Consider the following 20600-nt stretch of genomic DNA (forward strand, 5'->3'; position numbering starts at 1 on the left):
GGGATACTTGTTTCACCATAAGGACTCCTGAGTAGTAAAAGAGGTGTTGAATCAGTCCTTGTAAGAAAAGAGTGTGTGTATATGTCATACACTGTAACACTCTATTGCAGTAGCAATGTCAATTTGTTGTTTCCCAACATTATGGGTTTTTTTGGTGTATGTGTGAGCTTATATCTTCAACAGTGTTTACTGTACATTTTTATGTACCGTTCTCTGTTTCTCTGTGGGGAGAAAAAATCTCTGTCAGGGAGAAAAAACTGTGTGGCATTATGTCTGTACCCAAATAGTTCCTCAAAAGAGTGAGAACGATTAGGTCCACCAGTCTGCTCCCTATTATTTGCTGGGACCAGCTGTTCAGCACAATACATACGTGCTTCCTGGGGACCAAGCAGAAAAGGCTTGAGAGACATAGACCAGTGGACTTCAAATATGTTTGCTGACAGCAAAGCAGCATAAAGGTTCAGGATCCCACGTTGCTTCATGTCTCTTCCTGTCTGTTTCATGCAAATGTGACAGTTTTTTTTTTTTCCTCTGTTCTTTGTTCTTATCCTGGTTCCTAATTGCATTACAATCCTTTTTTTTTTTTTTTTTTTTCTTTTTTTTTTTTTTTTTTTCCAACAGCTGCTTGAATTTCCTTTCCTTACTGACCAGATGGAAACTCGTTTTCTAGAAATTCCTAAATCCCCATCATGCTCTCTCTCTTCTTACAGCCCAATCTTCTCTTGTCTTTTGCCAAGTAAGCCTTAAGTAATTTCCCCACATACTTCTTTTTCTCACACTACTGATTTCCTTCCATAAAATCCTTTTCCAGTTTCTGTGCCCACCCCTCTTTAGCACTTCCTCCCATACTTGTCTTTCAGCAAACCACTCCCAAGTTCCTTGTACTACAGCTTCTTTTTAGATTGATCACCTTCTCCCCTCAGTTCCTTTCCCATGTTCCTCCCCTTCTTGGTCAAGAAGTCCAAGTCTCCCCTTCTCCTGACATTCCTCTTGACTCTCAGAACCAGATCTGTCAGAGAATGACAACTCACGGAGAACATGACTTTTCAATATAAAGCCCACAGAATTTTAGTAGTACTAAAGTAGTACTGTTTTCCCTAATGTTGCTCTCAGACATGGCTGACCTGTTTCAGCTGAAATAACTAAGGGAAGAAAAAAATGAAGCCTGAGAGAGGTAATTGTTATAAGAAAAAAAGAAATCACACCGACTATTTAGTTCATGCATGGCCAAGTGGTAAGTTTTAAGTAATTAAAATCAAGGTGTTTTATTGAGAAGTGTCAAACAATGTTAAGAAGAGCTGTGATTCCCAAGGATGTTTGCCCTATAGTGTTTTTTTATTTTCTTTTCTCTGACTGGTCATGATTTGTTGTTACAATTTGATAGCCATGTTGCTACTAGATAATTACAGAAATTAAAGGGGAGTCATCGTGTTTTATAAGTATTTCATAAATCTTACAGATAATACTTTCTTTACAAACTTCTTGATCATCCCTAAAGAGAAATAAATAGAGTTTAGTAGAACTATATAAGTTACAAATTACTCTAACAGGTGCAATTAACATTTCTCTCTAGTGCTTTTGAAACCCTGGCCTCATTAAAAGCATCTTAATAAACATTACCTTGTACAGGAGAAAAAACTGTAAAGGTGAAATGAGATGTCCCTGTAACTGAAAACTAAAAATACAATTTAATTGTCATAAATTGTAAGGAAAGGGTATGTGTGGGGTATTCTCTTCCAAGTTTCACTTCTTAAATGAAAAAAATTCTGCGCTGTCTTGCTGTTTACTGAGAGTAATGGGAAAATTTGTCTTCAAAGACTTGTCAGGAAGGTGAAACCTATACTTGAATGCAGTTAGTCTAACTAGTGTACAATTCAAAAAAAAAATAGTCTGAGATATCTAATATATTTCATGATGGGCATTCATTAAAGTAAAGCCTTCATAATCCATTGTGCTATCTCCTCACAAAGCACATGGTCTGAATTTTTATGTGCTAATTCAAAGGTTTGGATGCTCAAAAGGAAGCAGCCTTTGCCATAAAAATTAAAAAATAAAAACCATTCTGCTTCATCTAGTAATTATTTAAAAATAAACAATGGGAGGAGGAGATGGCTGTAATAAGCTGTCCCCTCCACCATCCAGTCAATACCCCTCCTGTGTATATGTCTTACTGGTTTGTTGCAAGGAAAGCTTTTTACTCTACCTTCGGTAACTGATGGGAAAATTATTGGTTAAATCTTTCCATGTTGCATGAAGGCTAGCCAGATGTAATGCAGTGTGAAAGAGAATAACCATCTCTGCTCCAAGGTCACACCTCTGGTCAGCTGTAAGTTACGTCAAGAGGTCTTTCATCAAGTTGGTTTATCTGTTACTTAGCATGTTGGTCAACAGCAAACTAATGAGAATAACGAATTATCCCGATTTGCAGTGGTATGAAAAAAAAAAATAATTGAGCAGGTAGCAGAAGTACTTAAAGTCAGAGAGCAGGTGTGAAAGTTTTACAAAGAGGATGATAATTAAACTTCCTGGAGATTAAAGGATCTTCTGCATGTGCTATGCAATTCAATGCAAGAGAAACATGGTAATCAGAAAAAATCCAATTAAAAAAGTTCAGCCTTGGATTTGGCTTAGTGGCATTGCAGTCATCCAAGAGACTAAGGGACAGATTTGATTTTCTTTATATCAGAGAGAATTTGGGCTGTAACCCCAGAAGCTGTGTCTAAAAGGGCCCATCTCTGAGGAAAGAACAGCAGCAGCAAAGGCACCATTCCTGCCTGTGTGCCAGGGAGAGGAAAGCACTCAAAGTCTCCCAAGACTCTCCTTGAGGGAAGTGTTTGAAAAATCCAGAATCAAACTCTTCCATCCTTTTGATGTTTTTTTCATTAGTATGACTGTGCCTGATGGGTTAGGTCAAGGGGAGAAAACCCAAGAATAACTTCACTCGTTTCCTGGAACACCTTTGCTGGGCATGAACTATGAGGTTAAATTTGGATGAAGTAGGGCAGATTTTCAGTCCTTTTTACTAAGGTTCATGGTTTATTTTTCATTTTACAGAACAGAAAAATGTGGATTTTTAAACTATGAATATTTTTAGGTATTTTGCCTAAATATTAACTGTCTCAATCAATGGCCTTCTGGTGCAAAACTGTTATGAATGTGATCTGAAGCAGATCCTTTGAGACTGCACTACCTAGTATTCATCATGTGGGAGATGTGTACTGCTCAGAAAAGATAGTTCTAAGGCTTGTGAGCTGGAAATACAGGTGGGGAAAAAATCAATGTCTAAGGTGAATGAGTTATCTTGAAGTCAACAAAGATACTCAGAGATAATTGCATCAGTGGCATTTCTTACAACGTGATTTTGTTACACAGAATTGTACTTCTGAGGCTGTTACTCAGTTGTACGATGAGTAAAATGTTCTACTCTCTGTGTATTTGTTATTCAGATCACATTCCCCTACAGTAATTCTAAAAACCCATAATAACCTGTCTTTGCATCTTTTTCTAAATACATGGTTACCATGCTTCGTCGTTTTAAAGACATCATTTCACAGCCTATGAACTCAGTATTTATCAGCATGGTTTGGGGAAACAAGTTGATAAAAATTACTCCATGTGTTAGGCAGTCTTCAGCCAAAAATGCTATTGGATTTGATTTTTCTTTTTTTTTTTTAATCAATTCATTGGTGACTAGTGGTGTTTGACCTTCTGTGAGTCTTGTGCTTTTCATTTGTAGGGAAACTGGCCAGAATATTCTGACAGCTGTTATCAATTGGTTGTGTTGCTGTTACAGTGTAGATGCTGGAGGACCTTAACAAAATGATGTTCCTGTCATAATTGAATATGCATTCAAAATAAAACAAATGCAAGCAGGTTTCATTTAAATCTTACCTGCTTTCTTCTTGGGGGAAGAGGAGAGGGTGGGAGTGGTTTTATGAAGAGTGCTTATCTAGACCATTCACAGGTTTCATCTTTAGTTGCAATTCTGACTCTAGCAGAAAAGTCATGGCTCACTGCAGCCAGAAAAAGTGCTGAGCCCTTCTGAGGAGACGAGCAGTGAAGGATAAGACAGCTTCCCAAGGTTGCAGGTAAAGCTGTGGCAAGCAGAGGCTTTTTCCTTCCTCTTTTCTGCCTCCAGACATTTCTTCCCTGACTGAAAACTGCAGTTTGACACATCAAACCCACACCACTGCAAAAGCAGTCTTCCTTGTAAATGAGTCAAGTCAGGTGGTGACCCAGACCCTCAGGTTACCTGGATGAAATTGGAAGTAGAACAGGGCTTTGCCAATCGACAAAATTGGCCATAGGGTATCAAAGGCAATGAGGCTCTGGGGATAACAGAGCCACACCATGGGAGAACAGAAATAGTGATGATATTGAAGAAGAAAGGGCTTTCTAGGATGAGTTTTTCTCTTGCCTTACACAGAGGTGTATATAAACCATATTGCCTCTGAATTACAGGGTTGTTTTCACATTTTTTTCTGGCGTATAATCCGAAGGTTTTATACATGAAAAGATGGTGTACGTACACCTTGAGGCAGAGCTTTGGGACTTGTTTCATGTGACTTAGAAAGTGTCTCCACACTTTCTTCAAAAACTCCTAGTTGGGTTTTTCTTTATCCTTCATTTTATATCCAAAAGCTATTGCTGATTCAGGTCAGCCTGCCTGAGTTCTTAATTGAAATCTGAAGGCCTCAAGCAGCTTAAAAAAAAAAAAAAAAAAGAACCTGGGTCACACTGCAAACGTATTGAGCCTGTGGTTTCCACACTGTCATTAATATGTGTCTGACACAACCTTTCCAATAACTGGAAAGAAAATCTGAAACAAACTATCCCTGGAATTCCTCCTGCCATTTTTTGGCTCAGAAAGCCCAACAACAACTTAATAACTAGCTGTTCCTAATCACAGTTAACACCTCCATTCAAAAAGATATGCTGAATGCATGTATTTAATGCCCTTGAATTGGATTTTTAGCTAAATGTGTTGTTTTATCTTGATTGAATAGAGTCTGCTAGCTGATGTTCTCTGCTGAATTTAGTAGTTTTTGCAAGCACTTGAAGCTGGATCTAATCCCTAGCTACTGCAGTGCTGCAGAGTGCTGCCCTGAAGCATTCCAGATGAGAACAAGAACTACGGATCCTTAGGTGAGCCGTCTGTTGCCTTTCATGAAGTTAGCCAAGGCCTGGCCCAAACCTGTTTGACTCAGGAGAAGGCCTCTCAATGACTTCAGCTGGGATTTAAAATAGGACCCAAAGGAGAAAAATCTAGCCCTTGTCCTACATTTGAAGAGCTTTGCCATTAGGAAAATAAACAGTGGAGCTGAGTTTCTTTGCCCCCCTATCAGTTCTCCCAAAACAGGGACCCAGTTGATACCAACCAAAATGTCTCATGACAGCATAAGAGTCTTCTAATTTTAGCGGTGTTTGCACCATTAAATCAACGTGTTTTTTTTCACTGCCAGAGTGAGGGTATCTGCTTTAGGGATTCTACAGCAAACTAACTCTGAAGGGTAAAGAAGACCTGTGTTACAAGGAGCTAATTCTGGTGCACGTTATTTAATAGCAGCGCTGCTTCTGCTCGTGAACAGAGGACATGCCAGGCCCACTTTCTCTTTACCACTTTACGAAGATCTTTCTTTTCTGGTACTTTATCATTAGTGTGGGGATGGGACATACATGCATGAAATTACTGGTTTTGTATTTTTTTGCTGGATTTGTAGTCATTCCCAGTATCTAGATTTTGGTGAAACTCTTAGTCTTACTGCCTGCAAGAGAAACTCTTAGATTAACAACCACTGTGCATTTCATTCGGTTTGCTTTTTGGCTTTTGCACAACAGACCAGATTTCAAATGTTGATGGTTGGTGTTATAAAACACGGGGAGGCATTGGTGCTGCTGGTCTGTCTCATTCAGTGATTCCGCCGTTCTTTAGCTGGATAGGGAATGTGAGAGAAGCATCAGCTGCTATGTTTAAACTAGAAAACAGCTGCAAAAGAAAAGCAAAAGAGAAAAGATGTGTCCTTTCCGCGCTTCGTTATGAAACCCTTGCAGAAAGAACAGCTTGCTTGAGACTTCTGTAAACCACCTCACAGTTAAACCCACTAATTTTAAGAACTGTTAAAACTTCAGCAGTTTATGCTGAGGTTTTTCTTGTGGCCCCGTTCCAGCTTCACCCAGCTGTCTATATCTGAATTAATTTTTTTAGCATTTTTAGGCAAAATCGTTCTGCCATTTCCAGGACTGAGTTTTAAAGAAAGCTGTTTTGCTTATGAATGAGAATGTTGGAGAATCTTTCCTTTAGGATGATGTGTCTTTTCAAAGCACTGGTACACAGACCTGTACTTTAAAGGTAGTGGTTGCAGGAAAGAGAGCTCTTTTCAGGAAAGTCTCTCCTGCTGCTTATCCCAATGAAAATCCACCCAGATGTAGCTACATTTTGAAGTCTTTGAACAGGTACAGCTCAGTGTGCTCTGGAGAAACAGCATTTTTGATAACTTTCCCAACAGTTTGCATAAATCAGGGCATGGTTTTTCTTGTCTTTGCAAAGTTTCTTTCAGTTCAGCTCTTCAAGGACTGGAAATGCAAAAGTTACAGATGCCCATATAGCCTTACTCAGAGTCCATGCAGCATATGTATTATGATACAGTTTTTAGTTGGAATATTGCATACAGATGTCTCACATTGGTCTCTCCAGACTAATAAATGCTTTTGACCTTCATTTATTTGATCCTCAATTGTTTATCTATGCAATGGGGAAAATACCACGCTTTTGCTCTGAGGGGTGGTTATGAGACAAAATCATTAATAAACTTGGGTTGTAATGCAGCACTGTACAATAGCTCCCCTGCCCCATGTGCTCAGGCCAGGATGAGAAGAGTAATCAGTAATTAAGGCATGAGAATGAAAGAAAAAGGGAAGAGTTTGGTGCTATTCATGAAATAGTCCCTGTCTACCTTTTCTGCAAGGCTCTTTAAGAGACAAGAATATGTGAATAAGTAATTAAAGAAGGAAGGTAAAAGTAAGTTCATCCAGGCAATATTCATTTTGAGGTTCGTTAAGTTTAAAGTGCTTTGTGCCCACATGGTGACTGTAATTATTTTCCTTTTTTCTCCTTTTAGTATCATTCTGTAAGTAGAATGGTCTGTCCTTTTTTTTTTTTATGTGCATGCGTTTTTATAATGATGTATATTTGATGTTCCACTTATTTTAATCAGCTCCTAATTCTTTTTTTGTTTTTGTTTTTTTTGTTTATGTTTTACCACTTGTGTAAGGACAGTATTTCTGTTAGGGTCAGCTCAGCAGTGTTGCCTTCTTCTGAGCACTGTGGCCTCTAATTTTTCAAGGGCTTTACAGCCTAGGCAAATTGGGGTGGAAAAGGAAAAGAAAGGGAAGGGGAAGGAAGAGTTGAGGAGAAGACAGAGGAGAAAAGTAAAGAAAAAAACACACTTCTGGAAAAGGTTTTCCACTTTCTCTTTTTCACATTCTCTCCTTTACTCAAATTCAGTAATTACTGAATCTGTTTACCTCACAAGTACTAGAACTTCTTCAAAAAGAAAAAGACATCAGACAGGGGCATGAGAGGACCTGGAGTCCCGCCGAGCCTGGCAGCAGGAACTGGCCTGGCAAACAGAAAGGAGGAGCCGCACAGGAGCCTCGCCAAGGGTGACCCTGGCAGCAAGCTGGGAGCTGAGGCAGAGGAAAGAGTGCACTTCTCACTGCTGGGATGCTGGCGCTTATGAGGTGCTGGGGTTTCTAGGGTTTACTGCTTGGTTGGAGCTTTGAGAAAACAAATATGTGAAATTGTGTTTTTTTTTTTTTTGCTGGAAATGTATGCTGCAGATAACAGAGAATATTGAGACCATCTTCTTTTACTTTAAATATATGCATGCTCCCAGTAGTCCTGTTTCTGTTTTACCCAGAACAAGCACTGGGAAGGGAAAAATTGGAAAATATGCAGACAACAGGTAAGCAATCCACGATTATTTGTGCAATGTGGGACCAAAGAGTGTGTGTGTTCAGAACTATGGCTTCTGTGTTGGGTTTGAGGGTGAATTACCTAAATTACTCTTTCTCTCTCTATTTTTTTTTTTAATTTTTTGTCAAACTGCTCCTCAGGCAATACTAAAGCAGAAAGAGAGGGCAGTTAATAAACTTGTTTTCTCTCTCATTCTGCTTTAGTTTCATTTTATGAGTGGCTGGCATCAAATGGCAAAATATTCTATGCCCTTTCTAGCAACCCCAGAGAGCTGTAAAATTCTCACTTTGCTCCTTGGTGCATTAATATCAAGGTCAGATCTCAGCCCCAGCCTTCTGCCTGGTAGCATTTCATACAGTGGTGGTGCCAATGCACCAATTATTTATGAGACAGCTGTGCTAAAGCACAGATTACTGAAAATAAACCACAGGTTTTGGGGGGAAAAATGGTACAGATATACTTACTTGTAGCATCACAAAATTCATATTCTCTGTTATGGATATCAATACAGAGTCTCAGTTTAGGTGGGTTTAGTTGGTTGGTTGTTGTTTGTTTGTTTGTATTGGTTTCTACTCATCTAACAGACCTTGCAGAGAACTGTTTTAGCCAGGTCTGAAACCTCCTGCCTATTGAACCAAACCAAGACCATTGTTTTCAATGATAAAAGAAGTACACTAAGAGTCAAAGACTGTGGTTAGCACCTGTGTGGAGGTTGCTACCACGTTCAAAGCAATCATGAATGTATGAGACAGCATGGCTCAGTACAGAGGACCTTGATCAAAGTCTTGTCATGCACCTCAAGCACGCCAGGCAGCCCAGCCACACGGGAGCAGAGCTGTGCTTGGATCTGTCGCCTTGCTGAGAGTCGCTGTCAAAATCCTGGCACCTTGCTCATGTGGCTCTGCTGGTTGCAGGGCCTGAGCTCTACCAGCTGGGTGGGGAGATGGAGCTGGCACAGGGAGGTCCATACCACAGCATTGCACTGCGTGATGTTGGCATGTCTTCTATTGCCTTATCTGTTTCATGTGCATGGCAGCTCTTTTATCAAGATGTCCAGACTCTCCAGGGCATGCCTTTGCTCTGCAGCTTCTGGGATTATCCAGTACATCATTAGCATGGTAGCTCCCTGGGTGGATGGAAATTCTGTCATCTCCACACAAAGTTTGGGTGTTTGCAGCATTCATTGCCATCTGTCAAGTGCTGGCAGTGAGGGGTGTTGCACTCTGCAGACTTCTGAAGAGAATCCAGACCCTCTCTAATTCTTACTGTTCACATGGGATGCAAACTTAGGGTCATTATGGCAAATAGATGTAATTTGTAGGTATTGCAGCACTTAATAGTAGTGTCTACTTACAAGCATACAGGTTGACAGACATAAAATGTGACACCCCAGCTGTTTCTTAGTTTGCAGGCAGAGATGCACGTTATGTTGTCCTTATTTGTTCTATTTGTTATGATTAGTTGGGGACAGAATCGTACAAGAACAGGGCTGTTTTGAAGAAATCCAAGTTCTGGTGTATTGTAGTTTCCTGCCCTACTTGCATAATAAAGATAAGCGTGGGGAAGATCTTTTGTACGTAGGTACATATGCATCTATGTAGCTGTATCTATGCCTTGTGCGATGGAGAAAACAGTGCTTTGTTTTGCAGGGTCTCAGCAGAGGAGCTTGCATATTATTTGCAGTGTTTTGGAGGTCTGTCTTAGGAGACGGGTTTAAAACATCACTGTTTCTGAATTCCTTTCCTGAAAAGAAACGCAGGCAGAAGTCCATGCTGTCATCAGGGGGGTGATTTGAGTTTCCAGTAGTTCTTTCAGTGCCACCTCAGTTTACCATGAAGTAGTCAGTTTTCAGGTAGCAAAAGAAAGAAATTGCAGAGCCTGAGCTTAACCGGAATGCATTCAGACTAGATCAGCTTCGGAATCATCTATATAGGCTTCACCAGCCATGTCCCCTCTCTGTTTTAAGTTCAGCAATAGATAAATCAGGTTTTAACAGGGCGTGTGAAAATAAAGATACATATAAATGGAGAGATTGGGATTTAATACTACTTTTGGGTGTAGGAGAGACCTAGTAAAAAATAAAAGACATTTGAGCATAAGGCAGTGTTAGTGGGAAGAAAGAGTGCCCCAAGACTTGAGGAAAAGTCTTTTAAGAAAAAAGGGCTTAGGCAGGCCTTGGAGTCTGAACATGAGAGAAAATCTGAGAAGAAAAGTCCACAGGCAGATTTTGAGTACATCCCCACCCACGCTGTTTTGAGCACTTTGAAGGCAAGGGCGGTTCTTAGCTGGTTAGCAGGCATTTCTGAGCTGAGAAGGATGATGGGGTTAAGGTTGCAAAGTATGAAATTAGGTAAAGGCAGCTCTTAAGCTTTTGATCTGAAGAACTTGAGTGCATTAGAGGCATATAAATGAACTGCAGGAATTAGACGAGAAGAGGAAAATGGAAAGATTGTGCCAGCCAGTTGACGAGAATATGAAATTGCTTGTGCATAGGGGAGGAGATAGACGATGCATTCATTTAGAGAATAATGCCTCTATTTTCCATTCTGAGGCTCAGAGATCCCTCCAATCTCATTGTCACTCATTCTGCTGGCATCCTCTTAAAACTATTCCTATTTCTTATTTTAAAAATCTGATTATTCTAAAAGTGAGAGGATGTAAAATGTCATTGGTGGTTGTTTGTTTTTTTTTTGTTTTTTTTTTTTCTTAACAGCAATTTCATCTTTTTCAGTGGACTTTGAGCTTTCTTCCAATTAGTAGCCCAGCAGCTCCAGTGCCATGCTGTTATTGGCAACACTGATTCGTTTATTTATTTATTTATTTATTTATGCATACTGTTCTTGCCCCTCTGATTCCAGCTGAGATGGGTAAAATTAGAACATCTGTTGCTCACTCTGCAGCGCGCCTGAAACACATACAGACTCCACAGCCAAGGGAACACTAGGAGCGCACATATTTTATGCAAAGTTGTAAGTCGGGCCTTGGAGACTGTCACTGACCCTTTGAACAAGAACATTATTTAATTTTTAAACAGTTGTTTTATTATTAAAGAAACTACCACCCTCACTTCCCGAATATTGCTTGCAATGGATAATGATGGCTTGCTCTGTTCCAAAACGTGTTTTAGAGTAAAGTCTCACACGTCATTAAGCTTATTAATATTTTCTGTATTCCAATTCTCAAGGGAGAATTAGAAACACTGTCAATGACTTTGAGCTTTTCAGCCATCATTATCAGAGCTTGCTAGCTGGCATTGATTCCAGTTTTCCCAAAAGATCTGAGATGAAAAAAGGTTACTCTGCTAAATGAAGCATGAACAAAGCCAGGGTGCAAACATTATGCAGTATAAGTAGAACAGAATGCCAAGGCCAGTACTGCGCTTCAATACAGTATGTGTGGTTTACTTATGACCTTTATAGTCACAAAAGTCTGAGGAATCAAATAATATTGCTCTGAATGAGTGATAATGGGCCTACCTAGCTGTAGGGCATCTTCAATGTTGCTCCTGTGCCCTTTAGACACTGCAGAGGTTTTATTCCTGCCTCTTCCCCTGCTGCTGCTTTCCTTCTTGAAACCATTGACCCATGATCCCAATCTCAATTTCTTAATTAGATCTTTTAAAGAAATTGGTAATTAATGTTCCCTTTTTAGCAAAATGGGGATTAGGGATTTGTTGAGATCAAATTATCTCCAAAGTACAAGGAAAGAGGATTACATAAACAAGCAGCCTCCCACCTCCAAAATATTAGAATTTAAATAACCATCAGTCAGCTGTGTGTGTGTTAGGGAGACCTAGCTAATCATCTAGTTGGTGTTAAATGTGAGTGAGTGAGGGAGGGAGGGAGGGAGGGAGGAAAAATGCCCCTAGAAAGGAAAGAAAAAATGCTAGCAAGACAGCCTAAGACATATTTTAGGAAGTGGCTGTGTGTGACTTGGTGCATCCAGAAGTGTGTTTTTTCATCTGTTTGTATTTATGAACTGGTGAACAGCCAATGTGGGGAAGGAAAAAGGTATCAGTGGAGAGAAGCATGCACGGAGAGAGGACAGATGTGGAAAAAAGCCTCCCCACTCCCAGCAAGTCTTTCTCTTGCACAGTAAAAAGAACTAGCCATTTCTGAGTTTGATTCCTGTTTCCCTTGAGACCATGGAAAAGATGGGCAGTTGGAAGAGGCTGACCACCTCTCACTGGGTCAGCCTCAGAAAAAGAAGAGAAGGGTCATGGTGGGGTCATGGTATTATGAGTGTCAATATCACAGGTAGGATATGATGGTGCCACCACTGGACTGCGAGTTTGGACAACGTTAAGGGTATCAGTCATACAAAGAGTGTTTCAATGGACACAAAGAATGCTCTTTTTGAGCATTCAAAATTCATTAAAAAAAAAAAAAAAAGTCCTTAAGAATACAATAAGCAAACCACATGGAAGATGACAAGATTCATTAAGTGTTTAAGATGCTGTTTGACAGTAATGAATAGTTTGTCAGTTAAGTGAAGAAAAGTGGATGTGAATGCATGCAGAATCCCTGAGTGCTTTTACAGTGCTCCATTGTTAGCTGAGCAGTGCTGCCAAGGGCTTTGCAAAATAGACTAACTGGAGACTGTAACTGCTAAAGCCATGGCTCTTAGAAACAAAATTCATCCAGTCTGTTAGAAATTCTGCCTGGCCTTTGGGCTGGTTACCCAGGCTTAAATCTGTACAACTGGCCAGGGATTTTAAGTGCCCTATAAAAAATGCATCAACTTTGATTTTCACATTTCAGCACTGTAGTTTTCCAAAGGAATGGTAAATACCAAATTCCTGATTGTAAGCCTATGGGATGTCTGACACCTGAAATCCTGAACCTTATCTAGAAAAAAATTCCCACTTGCTGTCTGTGGGCTGCAAAACTTCTTTATGAAGGGAACAAAAAAAGATGTGAGGAGCAGGAGAGAGCACATTTGTGATCAAGAAAAATGATTTCTGTGAAATATTGGCTTCTCTTGTGACAGGATTGAGACATGTTTAGATATGTTAATGCATTACTACAGAAAAATGAAACTGCAATGGGAGAACTGCAATGTTTGAAGAACTATATTTACCGATCTGAACCAGTGCAGACTTGCTAAATACACATATATACATCACATGTACATGTATTTTACTGCTTTCAGTCAGAGAATCACAACAACAGAGAAGGCTACATGGACCTGCTCTATATGTTTTTAAGGTGAAAAAAATTGTTAGTCTGTGAACATGTAATAGGGAAGAAGCTCAGCAAGAGGAAAATCAGTATGAGATAGTAAGTCATCCACTTCATTCTCACTCGTGTTATTGGTAGAAGATACAGCAGCATAAAGGCAAGATCGATAGCAGTCTTGTGGAGAGACTGGTTCAGCTACCTCTTTAGAGTCAAAGTCTGTTTTGACATACTTCCTCCTTGTCTGTCTCTTTAAAACCACTCAAAAATATTTATTTTGGTATAACTTCTGAAAAATATAAGAAAGCACCAGAAACTTTCCAGTTAGAGGAGTGTGAAGCAGAGACAGTAGCGACAGGGCTCAGTGTTCCTACAAGAACATGCTCACTGCATATCAGCGCTTCCCAGCTTGAAGTACAAGAGGCCTTAGGGGGAAAAATTATGGCGTCATAGACTAATAGAGTTTGGTTTCCTGTGGATTTAGTGTCATTGTTGATTGCAAGCTATGATTGAAGCTTTTCCTATTTTAGGGCATTTATAAGCACTGTTTCCCATGTAGGTTTTCTGTTGCCCAATACAAGCAGCTCACTTTTTGTCGTGTCCCACTGCTGGAGTCCTAAAGAGGTTTTCTGTCCTCAGGCATCCACCAGCTGTTGACCTGGGCTCAGCAGTTAAGCCACAAGGATAGGGAAGAATTAGTAGCTACATACATTTTTGAGTATATGAACAACTACGTGTAATATGGTCATGAAGGCTTCGTTTCCATTTGGAAATCAGACTAAAAAATGTTTTTTTCAACTTTCAGAATTGTTTCTCATTATCATTTGAGGTTGTGACAATGCTTATTTTATCCAAAACTTTTTTATAAATCATGTAGTATATTTATACAACATAAAAATATATTTGGAATAAAAAAATAATAAGAAAAACCCCTTGTTGCCAGTGGTTAAAGCTGTCAAATAAAAAAGGTGTCCTACTAGCTAACTGAAGAAATGTATCAGCATGCGGAAAGCAATGCTTCTTCCTTTGAGAGGTTTTAATCAAGCCTTGTGTACTGACTGAGATGCAGTGCCCAAAAGTGAGAAAAATTATTAACAGAATCAAAAATCTAGAGCGTTTTTCATGCAAGCATTCATCAGTATATCTTATGTAATTACGTAGCCAATAAATCAACATAGTCTGTAAGTGCTTCAGTCATGGTGTAAATATCTTAATGACTGAAACATCTCCACACATGAATAATTTATACCTATATGATTCATTTTTCATACCCATGCTTTACTTCAACATGATAAACTAATCCTTCTCTGTCAGGGAATGTGTGCTTGATTATTGCCCTCTGATTTCTCTTCCTTGTGTTTATTATCCACAGTTAGACACACTCCACTTCTTCTCTTCTGGTTGCTCTAATGTACTTATCTTATTTATTCATCCTGTCGGCCTTGGTTTGCCTTCCCAGTGCTTTTTAACAGGCACCTGGGAAATAACGCTGGGGCATAAGCTGATTGTGCATTTCTCATGTAACTCTGGAGCAGCATCTTGAAAGATTTACTCATTCTTGACAGATTATATTTGAATATATAGTTTCCACTCCTCTTCTCAGGGCGATTGCTACAGAACAAACTTGTGACAGGCCAGTAACAAGTTGAACTTTGTCATTTTCTGGATCCACCCGAGTTCAAACCTTCGTCACAGTACTCATGACAACTGTCGTTCAAGTCTTCTTCCCATATGTTTGTAAATATGAGCTTGTTTGTAGTTCCAGAAAACAATGCAATATTCAAGAAGACAAATGTTCCTCAGCACAGAAATCGGAATTGGGAATTCCTAAATTCTGCTCTGCCACACATGCTTTTTGGCTGCATTCAAGTCACTGTATGCATCCTGCCTAGCTTAGACACTTACCCAAGGCATCTAAGACAGGATCTCAGTTGCTGTGACTGCCTCTTTTAGTCACTAGAGAAAGACAGGTAGCTGCTAGGGTCAGTTCACCCAGCTTTGTAACCCTTTCATACCCGAAGCACCAGGCATGAGTGCTTCTGGTGGACTCTTTTCTGGGATTGCAATGTAAGGTTTGGCTCAGATGTGCAGAGCAGCTTATTTTGGTGGTGCCTGTGGAAGTTCAGCTTTTAATAATTCAGTCCTAGTTGGGCTCAAAAATAAATCATTCAGAATTAATGGGCACTTTCAAAAATACTAAATCTCCTCTTCTAACCCTCAAGTTTCTAGCTCGAAAAAAGGCAACTTGTATATAAAAATTACTGCAGTTCTTGAGGGAAAAGGATGTTCTATAATTATTAACTGATGCTTTAGTGGTATTGTATGTTACTCTATCCAGGCACGTTTTTAATTTCTATATTCAGTTTACCTACATTACTCTCTAGCTAGGAAGTGCACCTTACCTGAGAGTTAGTTAACAAAGGTCTCATTATACAGCAATACACTGCTTCACAGTCTTTCTCTTCTGTGACAGAATTACATTCCTGGACTAATTTTCTGGGTTTGAGACTGAATGGAATACCTTGCTATCTATCTTCTCCTTACTTCAGCTGCATTTCTCTTACAGCTTCTGGGAAATGTTGCAGCTGAACATTTTCCTTGTATTTTATAACAGGCTCCAGTACTCTGTGAATACAAATCTCTCCCGTTCTCTAGGGGGGCATTTGGTAACTTTATGTCTCTACTTATACATTTTCCCTTGTTCTGGTTGTAAGCACCTCTGAAGGCTTCTGCTTTCTTTCTTCAGTGTTTGGTCAACTACTGTCTGTGACCCATTGTAAGGAAGTACTTTATCCCATGACAGGATACCACAAGAATCTACTGCACAACCTCCCGTGCATTTTGCTTTAACTTCTACTATTTCTAGTTGTCATGCCTCCTGCACTTTCTCCATTTTCACCTAAATTGTCCTATTTCTTTGTAAGGGATTTCTGATGGACCTTTCCTTCACCTTCACTGAATTATTATAACACCTGTCCATCTTCCCCTTCTTTTCTTAAAATGAATTTATCATCCTTATGTAACCTCTTTAACTCAGTTCATTTTTCAGATCATCTACTTTTTTATTAGTTTTGCTTCTTCAGCATGCCCATTTTAAATCTCATGTGGTTTTTAGCTTCAGTTGTTTAAAAGAGTGATTCTCAAACGCGTCCTGGTCCTCCATCCTCATCCATCTCAGATTCTGATGCAATGAACTTCCAGACATCTCAGATTCACAAACCTCTTGCTTTCATCGGTTTCAACATTACAAGTTGTTACTTGATATTCCAGAACTGATGATATTCCAGAGTGTCTTTATGTGGCATGTTGTCTGGGTAGAGAAGTAGAATAGCAATAGAGATTTCATGTGGGAATGAGGTAAATAATGCAGTTGATATAGTACTAATTTTTTGTTGTCTAATTTTAACAGAGTCAGTAGCAACGGCATCTGGGCCACTACTTGTTGAAGTTGCCAAAACTCCTGGTGCTGCTCTTGGGGTTGCACTGTCTACTTCGATGTGCTGCAACAAACAGGTCATTGTCATAGACAAAATCAAATCTGCGAGTATTGCAGACAGGTGAGTGCGACAAAGAGCTGACACTGCAGATCCATACATGTGTTTTATTTCTGTTTTTGTTTTGTTTGTTTGTTTATTTGTTTTTTAAATAACCCCCTCCTTTTTTTTAGATGAACTTGACCGAGCCAGACGCTATTAAGGTTGCTAGGTCTTAAAATTAGCACTTTGTCAGATCATTGTTCCATACTGCGGAGTTTAAGAATTCCAGGGCACCATTTACGTTACGTTCACAGAGTTTTCAATGACATAAGCCAGCCCCAATATAATACGTGCCTGTCTGTCTGCACTATGCAACACAGAAGTTTAGAGGCCTACTCTGACTGTTAAATGTAATGCTGCAGCAGAGATTAGTATTTAAAAAAAAATAAATACCCCACTGGAATTCTTAAAGTAAGCCCACAATATGGAACAGCTGTCAAGGGAAGTTAATTCTGAGGCTTTGCAACCTTGAAGTGTTCTTTTAGAATATATTGTTCATTCTTGTGTTACAGTGAAATGGAACTTCTTATGTCTGGATTTTCCTATTAAAATTTTAGAGTACAACTGAGGTATTAGGAAGACTGACTTCTGTATTTTGAAGTTATTTTGCAGTATTTTTTTTGTACTTCATTTAAACTTCATTCTACTATATTAAGGTCAGATTGTATGTAAAATTGAGGGAAAGAAAAAGATATTTTTCCGTAGTGTTCTAAAACTCTATAGCAGAGCTGTGGGATCTTTTTTGGGGTGTGTGTGCGTGCGTGTGTGTGTTTATACATAAACAGTATGTTTCTATATACATACCTATATCTAAAAACTCCCTAAATATTACGTTTCAGCAGCAAATTCCTCCTGCATGTCCCCAGTCACCCTACCGTGTAACTCCTCTTTGACGATGGTGCTTTAGGTAGCACCCACTTGTAGCAGTGAGTCTACAGCTCCTCTGTGGGCTTTTCCCTACAGTAGAAACTTTGAGAGTGACGGCCATTGATCCAGGGGTGTTCTCCAGTTCAATGGTGCAGGATGCTTTAATTTTCTCCCTCTGTTTTTTTCCCATTTCACAGGGGGTAACCAATTAAAGGAGCTGTCCACTTGACTGGTACGTCGGGATGCTGACTGCTGTGTTTGCATTTCTCAACTCATCCAGTAGCCAGTCTCTTGAGTGCAGCAAGATTTAGCAGATAGCCCCCTCCCCACCCCACTCCTCAAGTCACCATGCTAGCCCTGGTTTCATTATTTGTTTGATTACTGCATAATTTCATCATCATTTACAGCTTTTGTACTAATTAATGTTTGAACTATAACTCAAAAAATGATGAACTGGGTGCTTGTGTGAGGGATATGTGACCAAGTTATTTGAGTCTCCTTAAGCTCTTCTCATTTTATTCTGCTGCCATTCACGCATATTTTAGTAGTCAGCTACCCCATTCCAGTTCTGTGAGTTATGTCTCGGCATATACTGTATTAACTGAATTGTTTTTAAGGTTCGTACTAATAGATATAAAGTCTGACCAGTGACAATGCCTACAAAACACAAATCTCTCTCGAAAAAGAAAGAACACGCTCATAGTTGTCATGGCCAGTTTGAAGGCAGTAAAACTCATTTTCCCAGCAGAAAACATACCTGATCATACGGAGTTTTTCCCCTTTTGTGTAGATGTGGCGCATTGCATGTAGGAGACCATATTCTGTCCATCGACGGCACCAGCATGGAGTACTGTACGCTGGCAGAAGCAACGCAGTTTCTTGCTAACGCAGCGGATAATGTCAAGCTTGAGATCCTCCCTCACCACCAGACACGGCTAGCACTGAAAGGCCCAGAGCACGGTAAGAGGATCTGTGGCACCTAATACTGCTTTATTTTCCTGTCTTTGACTTTTCCTGCTCTTGCTGAATGGCCAAGAAAGCTATGATGGCAGTTATGCCTGTAAATGTTGTTTCAGCTCCCCAGGTTATGCTTCCACAGATTCTGAGCAGCTCTGTGTTTTCTCAGCCTTAATGCACCCTCTGAGATTCCTACAGGTAGAGAGGGAAATATTTTACTGAGAAATGGCTCTGCACACTTGTAAATGTACACAAAGACACCTGTTGACTCTACTGCTGCAATCACTGAGGGGGGCAACTAGGTGATTCAGTAGATGATTCTCTGAGTTGATTCTCCAAATTAGAGCAGGGAGGAAGGGCCACTGATAACTTCTTTTCAGCATACTAACTTCATAGTCTGTTATGACAACTTCAGTAATAGACTTGTTCTCTCTCAAAATGCATCAGAAATAATTATTTTCTCTTGCGTATAGCATTATTACTTATTGCCACAATATTTTAAAAATACTTCTGAGATTGTTTCATGGGTGCATTGGTAGTGCTTATGAAAAAGGATTTGGGAACAGTTACCTAGATGCTAACCCATTTTCACTGTGTCATTTATTTCATACCAAGATAATGGTTTTCCATTTTCGAGTCAAATATATATAAAATGTAATCATGTTTGAAGATGGAAACCTCCTGTCTTATCTTCTAACTACTTCTGAAAAAGTGGCTAATTCACAGTATTCACAAATTCAATCTAAAATACCATGTTAATGGATGTCAAAGAAGTAACAAGGTAGAAAACAGGTACCTGTGTTGCAGCATGAACCAACAATTGCAATTTCTGAGCCTGTGATATTGTGCCTCTGCCTCCTGTAGACCAAGACAAGATTTCTGAAGCCTAGAAATTTCAGTGATGATAAATGTTCTTGGACATCTGTCTACTACCCAGACTGTTCCTGGAGAAGTAATTCTCTAGTCAGTTTGTCAGAGTGGTGAATATTAAGCTAATGCTGAGGAGACACTAGTTTTGTCCTAGATCAAGGGTGTAAAAAAGTAACCCCTCTGATACCATTTTATTACATTATTCAGTTGCACATCCTTCCCCTTTTTACTTAAGCTGTTCAGAGGGGTAAGGGAACAGGGAGTGGGACTGCAGAAACAGAATGAATTGTAGAGCAAATTTTGAAATATAATTCCATCTATTTCAGTTGTAACAGTATGCTACAAGCAGATCCCTCATTTTTATAACAAATATATCATATTTTTTGGGGCTATTTAAATAACCTTTGAAGAGTGTTTCTTTGGGGAAGATCAGTACCAGGGCCAAATATTTGTTTAGTCGATTGTATTTCCTGAAGCACTTCGCTGCTTAACCAAAATTTAGAACAAATTGATGCTGTTAATGTGCTAGTCACCTTCAACTAGTGTAGGTGCTTTGATAAGCAATGCTCTTGCCATGCCAAGCTTGGGAACTGGCCATTAAAAAAGCATATCAAGGGGCTCTGCAAAAACTACATAAGCACATCTTTTGGGGAGAAATCTCCCTAAGGTAATAAAGTTGCTTTCTTAAATAAGCCAGAATAACTGGAATGTTTACAGCCCTTCCCAGCCCCTCACTAGGTGGTGCAGCTCCAATATCACAACCAATTCAAGATGTAACATGCTTTATGGAAGCAAGTATCCTTTTGGAAACAACCTTCCATCAGGTGTAGTATGGCCTAGATGCTGCAGAATTTGAAAAGCTCCCTTTATGTGTCTGGGATAAGCTGAGTCATTAAGGCTGTATCTGTTGAGCTCAGATATTGGTCTTCTGGGAACGTGATAGGAATTTAAAATGGGCAGGAAAGTCAGTATATAAAATAAATTGAAATTTTAGCCCTAAAATAAAATGGAGAACACTATAAAAGATCAGTGTTTTTTTTTTCTTTTTTTTTTTTCTTTCTTTTTTTCCTTTTCGCTGTGCTGCTAATATTCATTTCTCTTGCTGCCCCATTAGTTTTATGCTGGCTGTACACAACCCTGGGTTGGAATAGCTCAAATTACCAGTAAATTACTACTGTTACACACGATAGGATTTCCTTTTACAGAACTTTTGTTGAG

General features: G+C 39.4%; 1 protein-coding gene across 14 annotated transcripts in view; it reads left to right on the top strand.

The window, feature by feature from the left end:
* Positions 1–20600, top strand: part of GRIP1 (glutamate receptor interacting protein 1) — a 316765-nt gene that overhangs the window by 252221 nt on the left and 43944 nt on the right. For all 14 annotated transcript variants that reach the window (XM_084492326.1, XM_084492327.1, XM_084492329.1 and 11 more), the window contains 2 exons: positions 16562–16709; positions 18346–18515. In XM_084492326.1, the coding sequence (XP_084348452.1) occupies positions 16562–16709; positions 18346–18515 (318 nt within the window). The remainder of the gene's footprint in view (positions 1–16561; positions 16710–18345; positions 18516–20600) is intronic.

This window comes from Aythya ferina, assembly GCF_964211825.1.
Source record: "Aythya ferina genome assembly, chromosome: 1".
Classification (NCBI taxonomy): Eukaryota; Metazoa; Chordata; class Aves; order Anseriformes; family Anatidae; genus Aythya; species Aythya ferina.